The 19697-nt window shown below is 39.2% G+C and overlaps 2 protein-coding genes across 2 annotated transcripts in view; one reads left to right on the top strand and one right to left on the bottom strand.

The window, feature by feature from the left end:
* itprid2 (ITPR interacting domain containing 2) overlaps window positions 1-9682 on the bottom strand; it is a 37058-nt gene extending 27376 nt beyond the window's left edge. The window contains 1 exon segment of the mRNA XM_080038614.1: window positions 9571-9682. The gene's annotated coding sequence lies outside the window, so the exon portion shown is untranslated.
* Window positions 9683-14249: 4567 nt separating this feature from the next.
* On the top strand, window positions 14250-17102 carry neurod1 (neuronal differentiation 1; the record flags this gene model as incomplete). Its single annotated transcript, XM_080037595.1, has 3 exons — window positions 14250-14515; window positions 15944-16173; window positions 16531-17102. The coding sequence occupies 3 exons, from the start codon at window positions 14250-14252 to the stop codon at window positions 17100-17102; spliced, it is 1068 nt and encodes a 355-aa protein (XP_079893721.1).
* Between the last annotated feature and the right edge of the window lie 2595 nt (window positions 17103-19697).

Genomic DNA, 19697 nt, shown 5'->3' with positions numbered 1-19697 from the left:
AAAAATACAGTACATAAACTCCCTAAATCCCTCTTGCACAATAAAACACATGTATGCAATGATTATGGAGATATAGTTTATAGACATGCCTCTGCTACTGCCCTAAAACCCCTTGACTCGGTGTACCATTCAGCCCTTAGATTCATTACAGGTGATTCCTTTAAAACTCATCACTGTTCCCTGTATGAAAAAGTCGGCTGGACATCCCTGTCATTGAGACGTGAGTTACATTGGTTTTTATTTATTTTTAAATCCTTAATTGGTAAACAGCCACCCTATTTATCAGCTATGCTCGACTGGAACTCTCAGTCTTTTAATACCCGATCCAGTGAGCTGCTGCTTTTAAAGGTTCCTAGAGCTCATTCAAAGCTGGGAACAACTGCTTTTAGCTATAGTGCCCCCACCTCTTGGAATGCCCTTCAGAGCAACTTCAATATGACCATTCTCCCCACTTTTTCTTCTTTTAAATCTATGATTTCTGATTTTCACCATCACCACTGCATTTGTTTTAACTGAATTAATTTTTTAAGCTCTTTTATTGTAATTCTTTATTTATTTTGATCTTTTTTATCTTGCTAGGATTTTGTGTTTCTCTGTTTTATTCTGTCACTCTGTTGTTATTGTTGTTGTTGTGCGCTCGTCGGCGTTGTAAATGAGGGGAACCTCAATGCCTTTCGAGTTTGTTTAAATAAAGGTTTTCATTCATTCATTCATATAACAACAGACTGGCCCCTAGTGAGATAGCAAGTCAAGAGAAGATACATAGACTGCACAGTAAGGAGCAATCGATTTCATTAAAATGGGCTTTGAATAAATAGCAAGTGATCCATCCTGGAGGAATGAAACAGAGTGAAGATGTTTAGTGTTGAGATGAGAAGCTGAGACGTCGTAGCTTATTTAAATATTGATGGCCAGGTTGCCCACACTGAGACCAGCTGAGATTACAAGGACATGCACACGGCAGCCAAAAATAACATATCCTGTGCGGAGCTCTGTTGTCTAAAAATAAATCAAACACAGAACACAAAGACCATTTCCTGAAGTACTCTACTTTAGTAAAGTTATGAGCTACTTCAACTTTACTTCATGCTTCATTATACAGTAGAGATGTCAATTCAATTTAAAAAGGTGCACTATGCAGTTTCAGGGGAGGGTGAATTGTTTACATTTGCAGAACCTACAAAACCTATTTACTCTACAAGTAATTCTTAGTATTGAATAAATCTATCACCATAAATCAAAACTAAATTATTTTGAGGAACATAGAACCAAACTCATGAGTGGAATATGTTTGTTAACAAAACTGTGGGCCCTGCAGCTGTATAATAACTGCACTTATAAGAGTGTTCCAGGGATCCAATTTTACAGTGAGGAAAGTTTGTTTATTCACTTATGAGACTATATCTTAGAAAATCGTCACTTCTCTGACACAGCTAAAGTTATATAGTGCACCTTTAATAGTTAATTCTCTACAGTGTGTTTTATACTGTGATGATTTGTTTCCAGGTTAGAACGAGCTCATATTAGATGTTGTCAACATTAATTCTGTTATTTATTTGATAATGAGAAAAAACATGGCAAGATGCTCCACTCTGTGACACTGCTGGACACTAGAGTGGATGAAGTGTTTTTGTAGTTTCAGTTTCAACAACTCCAACAGTGATACCAGTTGGAACCAGGGAGCATGTTTAACAAAGCAATAGGTGTGGTGGTGTTGGTGTTGTTGTTGTTGTTGTATGCACCAACCACTTAGGTGCAGACAGAAATACCTCAAAGACTGTTGGATGGATTTTCATGAAATGTTGTCAAAACATTTGCGTCACCCTCACAATGAATTGTCACAACATCGTTAATCCCTTGACTTTCAACCTAGTGACCTTTTCAATTCACATGCTTAATATGTTCAAGACTAAAGACTAAAATGTTATGTTGAATGGCGTGGACGATATTTAAACAGTATAGAAAAGTACACATTACACAAGAATTAATTTGTGCCTCGGTATGGATATTGATTATCTTGTGACCGGTAGATAACATTCAATAACATGCGAGAGGGCAACATTATAATTTTGAGAAAAAGGTTTTGCATGTTTTTCTATTGCAGTTCGGCACAATAAATGTTCTTAATACAACTCAGTTATTTGTGAAATATGTCCTAGTAATACAAGACCATAGTAATAGCTTCCATACCAGTGTTTTACCCCTTCAGAAGCAGTTGTAAAGACACGTAAAGATACATGGATATACCTTAATACTGTTACTGTCTATGCTTCAAATTATACCGTGATATACATTTTAGACCATTACGTCCAGCCCTAGTTATGTGTATACACATATATTTTTATACATAGCCTATATGTATGTTGTGTGTGTATATCTGTTAGTACAAAAAGTAAATGTTAGTAGCAGCCCTTTATTTTTGGCCACCAATTCCCTCAGCTCAGTCTTGCAGGCAAAAGCTGTCTGAGCCCCCTGCAGCCGGCCGGCCACACGCCGACCGTTGTTCATACCAAAAAGAAAAAGATTAGAGTTTACTACTGAGGAAGTCACTCTTTAACCCCGTTACACTGTTTACAAACACACATCTAATTGTGGTAACATTGCTGCAAAGAATAGCTTACTTTGGAAACAAAGTCATTTCTTCAAATAAAACTCAAGATTACGTCGAACGGATCAGATAAACAGCAAGAAAAGGATAAATATAGAATATTATGGAGAAGGATGGAGAGGAAATGGGGATGGGTTGGAAAGACAAGCATGCAGCCAAATTTAAATCAGAACGTGTGAAACAGGAAATGGATGTTTGGAATAAAGAACAGAACAACTTCCCATCCAAGATACGGAGAGAGAGAGAGAGAGAGAGAGAGAGAGAGAGAGAGAGAGAGAGAGAGAGAGAGAGAGAGAGAGAGAGAGATGGATGGATCAATTTATTTTTAGATTTCACTTGTAAATCCAACCAAACAAACTGGAATGCCAGAAAACAACAACACATAGACAAGACAGTGTGCGGACAGCAGAGAGCAGAGCAGGGTCTTTAACACGTGGCTTCTTCAACACTGTTTTTCATCCTTGTCACGGTCCTGTTTAGTCAACCTTGAAAACAAATCTGTCTTCAAGTATCAAACACTCAGCTCCTGTCGGCTTAAAGGAGCCTATAAAAGAACCTTGTGGTGGCTTTGTTTGGTTTGGATCCTCCTGACAGTTATTAAAGGATTCAATGGTGAATGGTCAAAGTGTTCACAGTGGAGAAAAGCATCGACAACACATCCAGTATAGATCAACCTGATTTGTTTGATTGTTATTTTATCACATTTTAATTACTTTTATATAGTCAAACACTTTTCTGTTGAGACCGTATCAAACACTGTTGAATTTTAGAAGAGCCATGTTTTACTCTATGATTTTTACTTACTTACTTTTACTTACTAAAAAATGGCATTATTGATAATTGGTTTATTTTCCATAGATGAACAAATTGGTTAAACCACTTCTGGTTTCAGCTCCAATCTTACTTGATGTCTAGCTTAGATAACCATATTCAACACAATTTGATGGCATATATACTCGCATTTATTTTCTCTCCGTTTCCTTCCGTTTTGGCTTATTAACTTATCTCTCCTGGTTTTCTATCACAGTTAAATGAATGCCATGAATATTATCACATAAGCAAGGGGAAACTTTATTGCACGTTATGCAATGAGTTCTAAAATAACGTGGTGGAATGTCTCTGTTTTATATCACTGTAAAGTGAGTGTCTCTGAGAGGATGACCCACTGACTGCATGTCCCTAGGTTCACCTGTCTACTCTGCTTAGACAGGAAGCAGACTCAGAGGTTACGACAGTGTGGATGAAACCACCACTTTCAGTCTGTTTCCTGCAACATGAACACAGCACTGGAAAATTCATCTAACTGACGGAGATCATTGCTCGCTGCAAACAAAGCCTACAAGTACTATACTTACACTATACTACTGAAGCACTTTGAGGTGCCTTTGTGTACAAATTAAAATGTGCAATACAAACAAAGTCCTTTCCTTTCCTTGCCTTACTATATATAATTACGTCTTCTTCCTTATTGGTTGCCACATTTAAAGTCAAATGCTGTCACAAGCCTGAGATTCTCATAAAACATAAATGCAAAGTAGTGCTGGAAAACGACTAATTACATTTACTCCAATTCTCATCTTCAGTCTAACCTTGAAGTATACTTGCACTAATATAAAGAGGTACTTCCAATCTATGTTGTTCCATACCCCTACTTTACTACCACAGAGGGAGACATTGCAGGAACATTCTCATGCCCTAATAAAGTTCGTATGAGCACTCCAAGTCAGACTCAACCAGCCGTTTATCGCTCGTTTCGGCCTGATTATTGCCGGCTGTTTATGGAGGAGGTGCACAATCATGCCATTAAATAATGGCAGAATCAACGCTTCTAAATTTGCCACATAAAAATATGAAATAAATGTATTTTTTTCAAGAGCAATATAACCATTTAAATAAAGCATAAATAACAACTAAGGATCAAGTTAAGAGGTAAAAAAAGATAAGAAAAGCAAAAAAATATATACAGGTGAAACTCGAAAAATTAGAATATCGTGCAAAAGTTCATTTATTTCAGTAATTCAACTTTATAGGTGAAAATAATATCTTATACAGACTCATTACATGCAAAGTGAGATATGTGAAGACTTTATTTTTTATAATTGTGATTATTATGGCTTACAGTTCATAAAAAACCCAAATTCAAAATCTCAGAAAATTAGAATATTACATAAAATCAATAAAAAAAAGGATTTTAAATACAGAAATGTCGGCCCTCTAGAAAGTATAATCATGCATATGTACTAAGTACTTGGTTTGGGCCCCTTTTGCATGAATTATTGCCTAAATGCGGCGTGGCATGGATGCTATCAGCCTGTGGCACTGCTGAGGTGTTATGGAAGCCCAGGTTGCTTTGATGTGGCCTTCAGCTCGTCTGTATTGTTGGGTGTGGTGTGTATCATCTTCCTCTTGACAATAGTCCATAGTTTCTCTATGGAGTTCAGGTCAGGAGAGTTGTCTGGCCATTTGTGCAGAGTAATACCATGGTAAATGGTAAATGGACTTGACTTATATAGCGCGTTCTAGCCGATTTTCTCAGCCCCAAAGCGCTTTACATATCTTACCACATTCACCCATTCATACACACACTCATACACCGATGGCAGTAGCTGCCATGCAAGGCGCTCTCTGAACCATCAGGAGCAATTTGGGGTTCAGTGTCTTGCTCAGGGACACTTCGACATGTGGCGGGGAGACGGGGGGATCGAACCTCCGACCCTGCACTCCAGAGGCGATCTCCCTACCCACTTCGCCACTGCCGCCCAATGGTCAGTCAACCAGTTACCAGTGGTTTATGGTACCGTGGGCAGGTGCCAAGTCTAGCTGGAAATGGAAATTGTCATCTCCATAAAGCTTGTCAACAGACAGAAGCATGAAGTGCTCTAAAATCTTCTGGTAGATGGCTGTGGTGACTTTGGACTTGATAACACAGTGGACCAACAGCAGCAGATGACATGATACCTCAAATCATCACTGATCCAAATTAAATGTTGCGTTTCATTTGGAAATCAAGGTTCCACAGTCTAGAGGAAGAGTGGAGGGGCACAACATCCAAGGGGCTTGAAGACCACTGTCAAGTTTCAACAGTGATGATTTGAGGCACCATGTCATCTGATGGTGTTGGTCCACTGTGTTATCAAGTCCAAAGTCACCACAGCTGTCTACCAGGATATTTTAGAGCACTTCATATTTCCTGTCTGTTGACAAGCTTTATGGAGATGCTGAATTACTTTTTCCAGCAAGACTTGACACCTGTCCACAGTGCCAAAACCACAAGTAACTGGTTGACTGACCATGGTATTACTGTGTTGATTGGCCAGACAACTCTCCTGACCTGAACTCCATAGAGAAACTATGGACTATTGTCAAGAGGAAGATGATACACACCAGACCCAACAATACATTTGTGTGAATGTCGATAGTTTGCCTGCTATCGGTGTGTGAATGGTAACGTGGGAAAGGAAAACAGGTCTCCCTTGCAAAAGAGTCTTCGGTCTCAATGGGATTTACCTGTATAAATAAAGGTTAAAAAAAAGACAAGCTGAAGGCCACTATCAAAGCAACCTGGGCTTCCATAACACCTCAGCAGTGCCACAGACTGATAGCATCCATGCCACACCGCATTTAGGCAATAATTTGTGCAAAAGGGGCCCAAACCAAGTACTTAGTACATATGCATGATTATACTTTCTAGAGGGCCGACATTTCTGTATTTAAAATCCTTTTTTTATTGATTTTATGTAATATTCAAATTTTCTGAGATTTTGAATTTGGGGTTTTCATAAGCTGTAAACCATAATAATCACAATTAAAACAAATAAAGACTTGAAATATCTCACTTGAATTTCTGAAATAAATGAACTTTTGCACGATATTCTAATTTTTCGAGTTTCACCTGTATATATGTATAACGCACTCTGTACACATGGTTCAACACACATGTGCACATACAGTCACGCTGTAAAAATGGAATCCTAAAAACACGTGTACATATAAGGCCGCCTTGTTTGGATTAGATGTATAATACACTTGGATTAATTCAATTATTTACCCAATTTGAAAGCCTCAATTTGGGTTCTGGGGAAATTATTGACATTTGACTATTTTCTGACATTTTAAAGACGACACAATTCATTTGATTATTGAGGAAAATATTTGATAGTTGCAGCCGTGGTTATTAAGAAAGACTTGAAAACATGTATACAGGTCCTTCTCATATAATTAGCATATTGTGATAAAGTTCAATATTTTCTGTAATGTACTGATAAACATTAGACTTTCATATATTTTAGATTCATTACACACAACTGAAGTAGTTCATGCCTTTTATTGTTTTAATATTGATGATTTTGGCAAAAAATTTAAGAAAAACCAAAAATCCCTATCTCAAAAAATTAGCATATTTCATCCGACCAATAAAAGAAAAGTGTTTTTAATACAAAAAAGTCAACCTTCAAATAATTATGTTCAGTTATGCACTCAATACTTGGTCGGGAATCCTTTCGCAGAAATGACTGCTTCAATGCGGCGTGGCATGGAGGCAATCAGCCTGTGGCACTGCTGAGGTGTTATGGAGGCCCAGGATGCTTCGATAGCGGCCTTAAGCTCATCCACAGTGTTGGGTCTGGTGTCTCTCAACTTCCTCTTCACAATATCCCACAGATTCTCTATGGGGTTCAGGTCAGGAGAGTTGGCAGGCCAATTGAGCACAGTAATACCATGGTCAGTAAACCATTTACCAGTGGTTTTGGCACTGTGAGCAGGTGCCAGGTCTTGTTGAAAAATGAAATCTTCATCTCCATAAAGCTTTTCAGCAGATGGAAGCATGAAGTGCTCCAAAATCTCCTGATAGCTAGCTGCATTGACCCTGCCTTTGATAAAACACAGTGGACCAACACCAGCAGCTGACATGGCACCCCAGACCATCACTGACTGTGGGTACTTGACACTGGACTTCAGGCATTTTGGCATTTCCTTCTCCCCAGTCTTCCTCCAGACTCTGGCACATTGATTTCCGAATGACATGCAAAATTTGCTTTCATCCGAAAAAAGTACTTGGGACCACTGAGCAACAGTCCAGTGCTGCTTCTCTGTAGCCCAGGTCAGGCGCTTCTGCCGCTGTTTCTGGTTCAAAAGTGGCTTGACCTGGGGAATGCGGCACCTGTAGCCCATTTCCTGCACACGCCTGTGCACGGTGGCTCTGGATGTTTCTACTCCAGACTCAGTCCACTGCTTCCGCAGGTCCCCCAAGGTCTGGAATCGGCCCTTCTCCACAATCCTCCTCAGGGTCCAGTCACCTCTTCTGGTTGTGCAGCGTTTTCTGCCACACTTTTTCCTTCCCACAGACTTCCCACTGAGGTGCCTTGATACAGCACTCTGGGAACAGCCTATTCGCTCAGAAATTTCTTTCTGTGTCTTACCCTCTTGCTTGAGGGTGTCAATGATGGCCTTCTGGACAGCAGTCAGGTCGGCAGTCTTACCTATGATTGCGGTTTTGAGTAATGAACCAGGCTGGGAGTTTTTAAAAGCCTCAGGAATCTTTTGCAGGTGTTTAGAGTTAATTAGTTGATTCAGATGATTAGGTTAAGAGCTCGTTTAGAGTACCTTTTCATGATATGCTAATTTTTTGAGATAGGAATTTGGGGTTTTCATGAGCTGTATGCCAAAATCATCAGCATTAAAACAACAAAAGACCTGAAATATTTCAGTTGGTGTGCAATGAATCTAAAATATATGAAAGTTCAATTATTATCATTACATTATGGAAAATAATCAACTTTATCACAATATGCTAATTATATGAGAAGGACCTGTATTGCATTGACATGTAAGCATCTCTTGATGTAAAATCTGTATCTTAAAACATTTCACTCCAACATGTATGGAGTAGAAGAATAGAAAAGCCTACAAGCACCTTAAAATTGCACTTAAGTTCAGTAATTCAGGAAATGTTCTTAGTCACTGTAATCTTTTAAAGTAGGCTACATCACTGTTTCGGCAACTGCAACTCAGTTTTTCCTCAGAAATATCTCACTCAAGAGCCAGCAGCTTCTCTGTGAACAACAGCAGTAGCAAACTGAAAGTAGACCTAGGCTACACTGAAGCAAATCCACTGTGTTGAAATACCAGGACTTCTATACACATAGAAGTCCAGCATAGAATATACTTAAACAAAAGTAGGCTACAACCAGGAGAAATATATTTAAAAGGGAAAAAATTTATTTTTTACTAGCCAAGCATTCAGTGTCAGCCACTGTAGTCTGACAGTTCATGTTGCATTTGGTACCACATTGACATGTTATGTAGCCTATGTATGGATGGATCCATGGTATGTGCCATATGGTAACAAGATAGTAGATTGACTTATTTCAAAATAATACAAGTTAGGCAGGCATCAGGCAGAACACATTACTGTTGACAACATAGGCTACTGCATCATTGGATAGTGTTGATAATGTAAGGTAGCCTATGGCCTATAGAGTAAAGTTATAACGCAGAATTGTAAGTGGGCATACAGTCAAAATACTCTCAAAAAAAGTTCGAGTAAAAACATTTCTCCACAGAGAGCGAAAGACTAAAAACATCATAAAACACACACGCTCGCGCAAACACAAACACAAACACACACGCGCGCGCAAACAAACTCGATACTAAAGCCATTGGATGCTGAATCCTTTTATACATCTGCAGTTTAAATCTCTGTCAGTCACATTTGAAGTCTAATTCCTGGTTGAACAAGGTATATCGTGTATCATTAAACTTTACCTGTGTTACTCAGATGAGACTAACTTGTGTATCCTGTTCATTTGTTCCTGCTCAGTTTGAGACGCTGGACTGACAGGAGTCGTGGTAAACTCTCCTCTCAGCTCGGATAACCCAGCAGCACTCAGCAGCAGCACTACACTCACCTCCAGAACTACAACAACGCAGTAATATATATCATTAGCGGTAGGTAGGCTACTCACCGACATGTCTCTACGCAGTTCGTGTCCCGTAGGTCCCAGCTCCCCAAACTGTCAAACTTGTCCAAAAGTTTTCTGAAAACACTCCAACATTCCTTCTTCCGCTTCCTGAAACCTGCAGCGTGGAGGAGGCGGAGGAGGAGGGGCGTGTCCTCCGCTCCCTGGAGCCGGGAAACAGCGACCTCTGCCGGGCTGCGTCGTTCAACACCTGCGTAGCGTGGGACCGTGTTGGAGATGGAGATCTTCAGATAGCCTACTTTACTCAATTTTTCTGCTTCTCTATAGCCTACTTCTTCTCCTGTATTTCAGAGGGAAACATTGCAATATAATTCTCAGATAAAAAATAAATAAAATGTAAATAAAAACACATATGGAATAGTTAAAGTAGGCTACTGCTAACATATTAATGCATCAGTGATAATGATACCATTATATAACCATTTCAGCAGCTTTACTGCATATTGCAACTGCAAGTAGAAAATAGTCAAATGTCAAAATAATGAATGAGGCCTTACTTTAAAACGTTTCTATCTATCTATCTATCTATCTATCTATCTATCTATCTATCTATCTATCTATCTATCTATCTATCTATCTATCTATCTATCTATCTATCTATCTATCTATCTATCTAGCTATCTATCTATCTAGCTATCTATCTATCTATCTATCTATCTATAAAACACTCACGTAAAGTCAAGTGCCTCAAATTTGAGTAAATGTACTAGTTACTTACTGCAGGGAAACACAGGGAGTCTAAACCATGTGACCTGTGCTTTTACCTGCAGCACCTACATGTAACCACTAGATGGAAACCAAACACCATTAAAACTGCTGACCGACTGCTGTTTGCTGTTTGCCGTCGGTCCAATTAGCAGATCATACAACAGCTGCGCAAGACATTGATCAATACACTCAAAGATATAGAGTCAAACATCGTAAATAGAACTATTCAAATAAAGAAATATTAAAACTGTTCAAATGAAAAAATCTCTATGGTGTTAGAAACAAAGAGGACAGAGTGTGCAAATGTTTAAAGTATGAAGGTCACATTCAGGGATGTCCCCAGGTGTGTGTGTGTGTGTGTGTGTGTGTGTGTGTGTGTGTGTGTGTGTGTGTGTGTGTGTGTGTGTGTGTGTGTGCATGTGCGTGTGCGTGTGCGTGTGTGTACGTGTGTGTTTATGGAAAAGGTCAGATTACCCTATTCATACAAAGAAGGAAAAACCAAACGAAGCTCAACACAGACACACACACACACACACACACACACACACACACACACACACACACACACACACACACACACACACACACACACACACACACACACACACACACACACACAGCCTACAGTCGCCTATAGAAAAGTAGTTCCTATTCATCAGTGAGCTGTTTTTTGCTTTGAATAACAAAAGAAGAATTACACTGTTGTCCCTTTTGCTGTTGTCTATCCTATTTCCATTCTTGTTTCTTTGTTCAATTCTGTAAAAAAAAATTCCAGATGTTTTTGACCACTAGAATTGTAAACTGTTTTGGGTACCTGTGCTTTTATTTTGAAATTGTAAACTTGTGAATTACTTTTTATACTCTGAAAACCTTCAGTTTCATATTTACAGTTCTGATGTGACTCACAGAAAGTATTGATCTAGTGTTAACCATTAGCTGCCAGAGGATCCACACTGATGCACACAGACACACAGGTCCTCTGAAGTTGCTTGGTAACCTCCCAGCAACCAGTTTATCATCACCACAGCAACCTCCTCAACAGCTTGGTTCCAAAGTCCACTGCTTCCGTCCTAATGGCTGGAGCAGATGCAGAAAGAGTCTGACTCAGTGGATGGATGGGGGGCCTCCAGATCCTCTTCCATCCTGCACTTAGGCTAGTTATATATATATTTTTTTTGTTGCTAAAAGGTTATGTAAGAAAAGAGCTTGTTCTTATAAGTGATGTTTGACCATGTCTGAGAAAACAAATGCTTGTTGTTGAAATCCCTTTTTGACCAAATCTGTATATCTCCTCACAATCCGCTACCTGTAGGCCTACATAGCCTACTGTGTGTGCATTGAAAAATATTCTGGTGTTAATACACAGTTCATTCAGCACACACACACACACACACACACACACACACACACACACACACACACACACACACACACACACACACACACACACACACACACACACACACACACACACACACACACACACACAGTAGGCTACGGACAGGTATCTTGAGATTTTCACTGATTTTGACAACTCCACCTTCAAGCCGCCTATGCCACTACATCATCATCACCCTCATCTTCAGCATCATCCTCATAAACCTAAACTCGTCATCATCATCATCAAATAGGCCTAGATCATTACACATTCCATGATGATTTTATGATGATGTTTTTGCGCATGTGCGCATGTATGTGGCGACAGATGGTCAACTTTCTTCACAAAAAGAGAGAGAAAGAGAGAGAGAGACCCTTTCGCTGATACAAATGGAAGATTCGTCACGTGATCCCCGGGGCCGTTTTAATGACGTACGCACCATATGGCGCGTGCCGGCGGGAGGGCGTGGCCTCAATATGCTAATTACCCCCCTCCAACCCCGTGTGTTTGGATGCTGAGTATAAAATCAGGATCAATCCCACACACACACCTCAGATAGCTAAGAAGAGATTCCAAATATTTACGCACGGACACGCACAGGGAGCGCGCGGGATGTGTGTGATCTGACAAACAGCGGCTTGTTACAACAGGTAAGCTATATGTTTCTTACAAATATTAATAATTGGTTCCTCAAGTTACCTTTAATCAGGATGATAAATGTGATACTTTTTACTTACAAAATGAGAAATCTATTCATGCTTATTTAACAGAGAATCATTCACTCTGATTCAAAAACTCAGCCTAATAATAAGTCTCATAGCCTATCAAAGTGATTCAGAGTGAAATAAACAATACAACATTTTGATTACCCTCTTATCTTTTTGATATTAGCCTATAAACTTATAATGTGTTATTTTCCCTCGACTTTTCAGAAATAATATATCTTCTAGATGACTTTCTCCATCCCTGGAATTTAAAAATTGCATTTATTATTTTCATTAATTAATTAGCCTAGATTTCTTTTCTTGTTGTTTGTTTTAGTCTTTTTGTGCCTCCGTCCGCGCGCCTCAATCTGTCTCACCACAACCTGTCTGTCTGTTGAATCAACGGGACAAGTCAAAGGAAACGGGAATGAAAGAACAACAGATTTAATTGAAAGCCTGCTATTATTATGTAGTTATCATTAGGCATATAATAAAAATCATATTGTTTTGTTTTTAATAAAGTTATTCAAGGTCGTCTTGATTGGCCTATTAGCCTACCTTTAGTCAATGACTAAATGTACTGTTGCGTCGTCATTAAATGTTCCAGTTCAATTACTAATAGCCTAGTCTATTATCTCTACTGGTAGAAATAATTTCGAATCAAGTTTGTATAATAGGCCGGAATTAAAAAAATACATGATTTTCTTTTACCGGACCTTTTGAGGTCTTTTAGACGGACAAACACTTTGAACAGTTTATTAATAACTAAAATGAATAAAGAGCTGCTTCTGTTTATCTCCAGACAATATGAAGCTTGTTTGGCTCTAAATGTTAAATTCAATTAAACAAAAACTAAAACTAAAACTACAGGTGATTCAGGCTTTTTAAAATAATGTATCGGCCTATAAGCGTGACTTGACTCTGCGGAATGTTTTTTCCACTTTAATATCGGCAGCATTTCCCGTAGCCTAATTGTTCCTCCGTCCGCAACAGATTGATGTATTGAGGTAGGCAAATAGGCTATTACAGCAACACACAAGGAGAATCACATTGTTTTAGATTTAAATAAAGTTCTGAATGAGAAACTGCACTCTTTCAGATTTAAACTAATTATCTTATATTTGAATTTCACTTGAAGTCTTTACTTTGCTCGTTTTGTCTTTATTTTTTATTTTTTTAGGTCAGACAAATATAACAAGTGCAGCAACTGCATTATATGTGGGTTTAATTGTGTTTTTCCCCCCGAAATTATTTTCATCATAAAATAACAGTGAAAACCAACCTCAATTAATCATCCTAATCTGGACACCTGCTGATTCTGTTAAACACTTTAGGCTAGAAAACAATTACATTCAAGAGTATGATCTCATGGGAATAAATCACAATAAAAAACAACTATCATAAATAGGTTTTGGCAGCAACATTTAATTATTGTTGATTATGAATTAATGTTAAAAAAGCATAGTTATCATGACCAGAACACTAATGGATGTTTTAGTTATTATATAATAAGGTTTTCTACACATAGAATACATGTGATAATGAGCTCCCCTGCTGGTTTTAAGATAAGATAATCCTTTATAAATTGCACAGTGGGGACATTTTCGGTCCGACAGCAGCAAAAGAGGATAGTGCAAATAACAAAAGCATCATCATATATATATATATATATATATATATATATATATATATATATATATATATATATATATATATATATATATATATATATATATATATATATATATTACACTGAAAAGTTAACAGTAAAAAAAAAATGCAGGTTAACAGTTGGAAAGTAAGCTAACCAAAACAGTCATTCATAATTATCTAATGGACATATTTCTTCTCCTGTCAAACAGTGAATCAGCATCATGACCAGGTCTGCACGGGACGAACAGGAGTCAGTGGAGTCAGAGGAGCAGCAGGAGCTTCACAGTCCGGAGGGAGGAGAGACAGAGAGAGGGGGAGGAGGAGAGGGAGGAGAGGAGGAAGAGGAGGATGACTGTCTGCAGCCCATGGACGAGGAAGAGGACGATGATGACGATGATGACGAAGAGGAGGAGGACGAGGACGGAGAGAACAAACCCAAGAGGAGAGGGCCCAAGAAGAAGAAGATGACCAAGGCCCGCGTACAGAGGTGAAGGAGATTTCTGTTTTTACCTTTGCTCATTCTTAAAAATGAATAAAGTTAAAGCTGTATTATGTAAGTTTTTTGATTATTTTTTTTTAAATATAAAATTTCACAAAATTTGGTTCACTAAATTTGACTGTAACTAGACTAGACTTTTTGAGGAAATTACTATTTTGAGTGTCTCTACTGTCTGCCCTATACATTGGCGCCAGAATCATGCAGGCACTCAGTAAGTAATGTGAAATCGGAAATGTATTACTAGTGACAAAAAATTAACACAAAACACGCTATGGATAACAATTGGGCTAATTATGTAAACATGGCAGAGCAGGCAATAAATAGACCACAAATCCTGTTACATATTACGTAGTACAGCTTTAAAGTTTTTGCTGATGGTGGCACCAAAGGAAAGGCCACAGGGTTCATCTTCTGAGAGGTGGGAATGTGAGCAGTAATGTTAAGGGAAAGACAACTCCCTGTGGGTCAAAGTAATTTGGTCTCCATGGACAAAACATTGGGTCTCAAATGTTACTAAGAAGCCAGCAAAGTCATTGTATTTGATCAATACTTTTACCCAGAAACCTCAGAAAAGTTCAGAAAAATGACAGAAGCGCGCACTCAGAAGTCCAGGTCTAAAATGTCGACTTCCACATGCATCATTCTTTTGCTTTGTTTCCCAGAAGCATGTTAAGACTGAGATGATCGTGAAATCCTCCTTAAGCTTATGAGGTGTTTCCAAGCATCGTAACTAAGATCACGTAACTAAGGCCACGCTCAGAAATGATCATGGATTAACATGTAACTCCTAAGAGCTTCTTAAGACTCTGCAGGAGGAAACAAAAAACTGTCTAAACTTTTGTGTGAATTCTAATTTTATTTTATTTAAAATTGGTGTATATTGTTACAACTACAAAATAAGAAAACACTTTATACACAAAAACTCATAATAGAATATTTGCAGCTCCATAGCTTCTCCCTTATTTCCATTTATCTATGTTATTTGCATTATTTTATATACAAGGTGTAAAACTATCCATGATCTGCCTATTACCTGATAAGCTTCATATTGACACTGAATAAATCTATATCTAAAATATTTATTTCTGTCATTTACAACCGTTTTTTATAGCATTTTAAATAAGTTAAATATGCAAAGTTCTTTTAAATTAAGCATCATTTTTACTACCACATACACATTACCAGAGTGCTCTTGATCTTCAGTGATTCTTAAGGAAACATGCAGACATTGAGTCCAGAGAACCAAATAGCAGAGCAAAGCATTGTGGGAAAAAATAATGTCCTCTCACTTTTTTATCTTCACATGACGGCGTGTACACTCGTATTCTTGGATGCTGGTAATCACTAATAGGATGTTTAAGTTATTATAAGTGATAACAAAGGCTTACATAGAATCCGCTTTGTTTTTATCTACAGGTTTAAAGTCCGCCGGCAGAAAGCCAACGCCCGGGAGAGGAACCGTATGCACGGGCTGAATGACGCTCTGGAGAGTCTGAGGAAAGTGGTCCCTTGTTACTCCAAAACCCAGAAACTGTCCAAGATCGAGACGCTCCGCCTTGCAAAGAACTACATCTGGGCCCTGAGCGAGGTCCTGCGCTCCGGCAAGGCCCCAGACCTCATGAGCTTCGTCCAGGCGCTCTGCAAAGGTCAGCATCACCTCACAGCGGCATACTGGACCGGGTTGACCAATACCCCAAGTCAGTCTGAGCCAAAAAACATTTTCTTATTGTTGTGATTAGCTTTGCTGTTTTTTTTAATCATAAATTATTGGACAATGTGAAATTTGGACCTGATGAAGGCACCAGATGAAAAGAGCTAACCAAAGTTATAACAATGCATCCCGAGAGTACAATGAATGTGTGTACCAAATTTCATGGAAATTCCTCTTTGCTGACACTTATTGACAAGCACTAACAGGAACTAGCAGGTGTCAACAGGGTCTATCATTACATGGTATTGACAGGTATAACATGTATTGATCAGCATCGTCCCTCTGTTCTCAGGTCTGTCTCAGCCGACCACCAACCTGGTGGCGGGCTGCCTGCAGCTCAACCCTCGGACGTTCCTTCCGGAGCAGACGCCCGACCTGCCTGCCCACCTCCCCCCCTCCGGTGCCGTGGCCTACCCCGGACACTTCTCCTACCAGAGCCCCGGGCTGACAGCCGGCCTGCCCAGCCCGCCATACGGCACCATGGAGCCCTCCCACATCTTCCACCAGGTCAAAGGTCAGCCCTACGGCCCGCTGGAGCCCTTCTTTGACGGCGTCCTGGTGTCGGACGGCCCTGCCTTTGACCCGCCCCTCAGCCCACCGCTCAGCATCAACGGGAACTTCTCGAACTTCAAGCACGAGGCCGTCGCAGCCGCCGAATATGACAAGAGTTACTCCTTCAGCGTGCACTATGGGGCAGGAGCAGGAGGCACTGGGGCACACCCGGCAGCCATGTATGGTGGTGGTCAGGGGCCCAACCCGCGGTGCGCTGACCTGCAGGTGGACGGGATGATGGGCTTTGATGGACACACGCACCATGAGCGTATGATGAATGCCCAGCTGAACGCCATCTTCCACGAATCCTGAGAGAAAAGGAGGATGAAGGACTGAGAGACTGATGGAGACAGCGAGACGAGCAGAGAGACCGTTATACGGAGAGACAGACAGTTCTGTGTGTTTCTATCATATCATAACTGTCTTTCCTCCTGTATTTTCTTCTGTCTGTCCGTCTTTCTTTCCGCAGCACGGTCTACGACTCAGTGACATGTCATGATGATGATGTCACGATGATGATGTAACCTTCTTTGTAGCGCTTCAACCTACAGGAGACGATCTCTGAATGTCTCATTGTTGTCAATCTTATCACTTAAAAATAATCAATAACCAATGAGCAATAATCTGGAGGAAACTATGCAATTTTGTTAAAACCTGAGCGAGGCTCAGCTGATAATCCAAATGTTAAAAGAATAAAGATTTCTCTATTTTTGGGGCAGTGTGCGTTGAGCCCGCGTTGGGCTGAAGTGTTCATGTTGGTCATGTGATTTTTACCTTTTGCTTTTTATAACGTTCCTGTAGCGTTCTGTTAACATTTCATGTGACTCTTGTTCATATTTTATAAGATAGATGTTTATAAAGGCCTTTCATTAAAAAGGAATTCAATGTGATTCATTTGAGAGACTCCGTTCATCAGCAGCAACACAACACCACCTCGGAGTTAGCAATCAATTGGTCCATTGACAGAAGATTCCTGTAGGTAACACTTACATTTTAATAGACGTTCCTCTGATGATCAAGAATGACCTGTAACAACAAACGAGACCATCAGCAAAATAATGCCAGTTTTATACAGTTAATATTAATGCCTTTGCGCCGATCCAAACCCCTGCAAAATCAGACGAAACTATTCACAGCAGGCAAACTAGAATAGCTTGTGTTAAACTAAATCAAAGTTTACTTTGCTTTACTATCGTCATATTAGCATTATTAATCTCACATATAAATATATAACCTCATCGCAATGCATTTTATCTTTTTCTCACTTCCAAAACAAACGTGCACGCGCCACCAGCATTCACAGCAAAGATGTTTATGACAGCAGGCGCTAGTGTTGTAAAACACTACCGCTTTTGTCCAAGGGGGCCACTAGAATCAACAAAAACTAAAAGGTCCTTGTGAGTCACTTTAAGTGCCATTATTCAGCATTCATAAGCGGCATATAACCATTGAGTAAATCAACACATTGCAAGTTGTATGCAGCAATTCGTTTTTCTTAATATATTTATCAACAACTCTAACTGGATGTGTATAAAACAATTATAATTTACAATATAGTAAAATGCGGTTAAGATAATATGGAATATCTTTATGCACAATTTATAATGATTTACAAATAGTATACATACATTAAAGAAAACCTGAACATTTTAATATTTGCTGCTCTTCCTATGATTTTCTTGGTAGTAAACTGAACATTTCTGGATTTTACACACACAATAAGGACTCTCAAGACATTAAACTTGGGTTCTGAGAAATTTGTGAAGGCCACAATTTCAACAAAAAAAAAAGCAGATTTAAATTAATTGTTAGTTACAGTTTGAGTACCATGATCCAACTTCCCTGCAGTGAGCTCATTTAAATATTATTGTTATACACCAACCAACTCACAAACCTGCAGACAACCTTCACAAAATTCACCCATCAGCTAAAAATATAGATTGAAAGTTGAGGTCTTGGAGATACAAGGTTTCTATGTGACGGTTTTTATTCTGGGTGGATTTCAGGCCCCGATTTCCATAAACACATGAGGAGAAAACACATATCTCCTTACAGAGAAAACCTGGTTAACGCGTTTAAATACATTATCACACACAGAGTGAAGGACAAAACCAGGATTACAGTGTGTGTGTGTGAAGGGCACAGATGTTCGTTCTGCAGGCAAGATTTTAATTTATGAAAATGATCTTGTTTATGCATGAGAGCCCCCCTCCATACACACTGCTGTCCTGCTGTGTATGTGTGTGTGTGTGTGTGTGTGTGCGTGTGTGTGCGCGTGCACGCGCACGTGTGTGTGTGTGTGTGTGAGAGAGAGAGTGTGTAAGTCAACAGGGACAATATGGTGACCATATCCCACCATTTAGCCTCCCTTTTAAAGTGGAATATTAATGAGAAAAAGTACGACTGTGGCATGAAGAAGATTCCTCCTATTTAAAAGGAGCCGAAAATTGTATATTTAAGTTGTAAAACTTACTCTGGAACATAAATAGCATTATATATGTCATAATGCTAAGAAAAGATACTCTTAAAACAAGGACAAAACATTCTACAGATAAATATCTGGGGAAAATACAAATGTTCACAGTGAATGAATATGCTTTATTAGAGAATATTAATTATATATTAATATAATCATGTGGACATCTCTCATTACGCTCAAAGAACAGCTCTTGTACAGTAGCAGCAGTATTAATAGCAGTATTATTAGCAGTGGTCTTTGTGATAAAAGGTTTTGTGTTTCAGTCTGTTGGCTGATCATAACACTGATTAATGCAGCTTAAACTCAGCCATCTGTTATCAACACACACGCTGTGTATGTGTGTGTGTGTGTCTGTGTGTGTGTGTGTGTTCGTGAGTGTGTGTGTGTGTTTCAGCTGTAGCTCATAACATGGTGTTTATACCAGCGCC

This window comes from Ammodytes marinus (assembly GCF_949987685.1).
Source record: "Ammodytes marinus genome assembly, chromosome: 12".
Taxonomy (NCBI): domain Eukaryota; kingdom Metazoa; phylum Chordata; class Actinopteri; order Uranoscopiformes; family Ammodytidae; genus Ammodytes; species Ammodytes marinus.
Note: the sequence above shows the minus strand (reverse complement) of the source record. Positions and strands in the feature narration are given on the sequence as shown.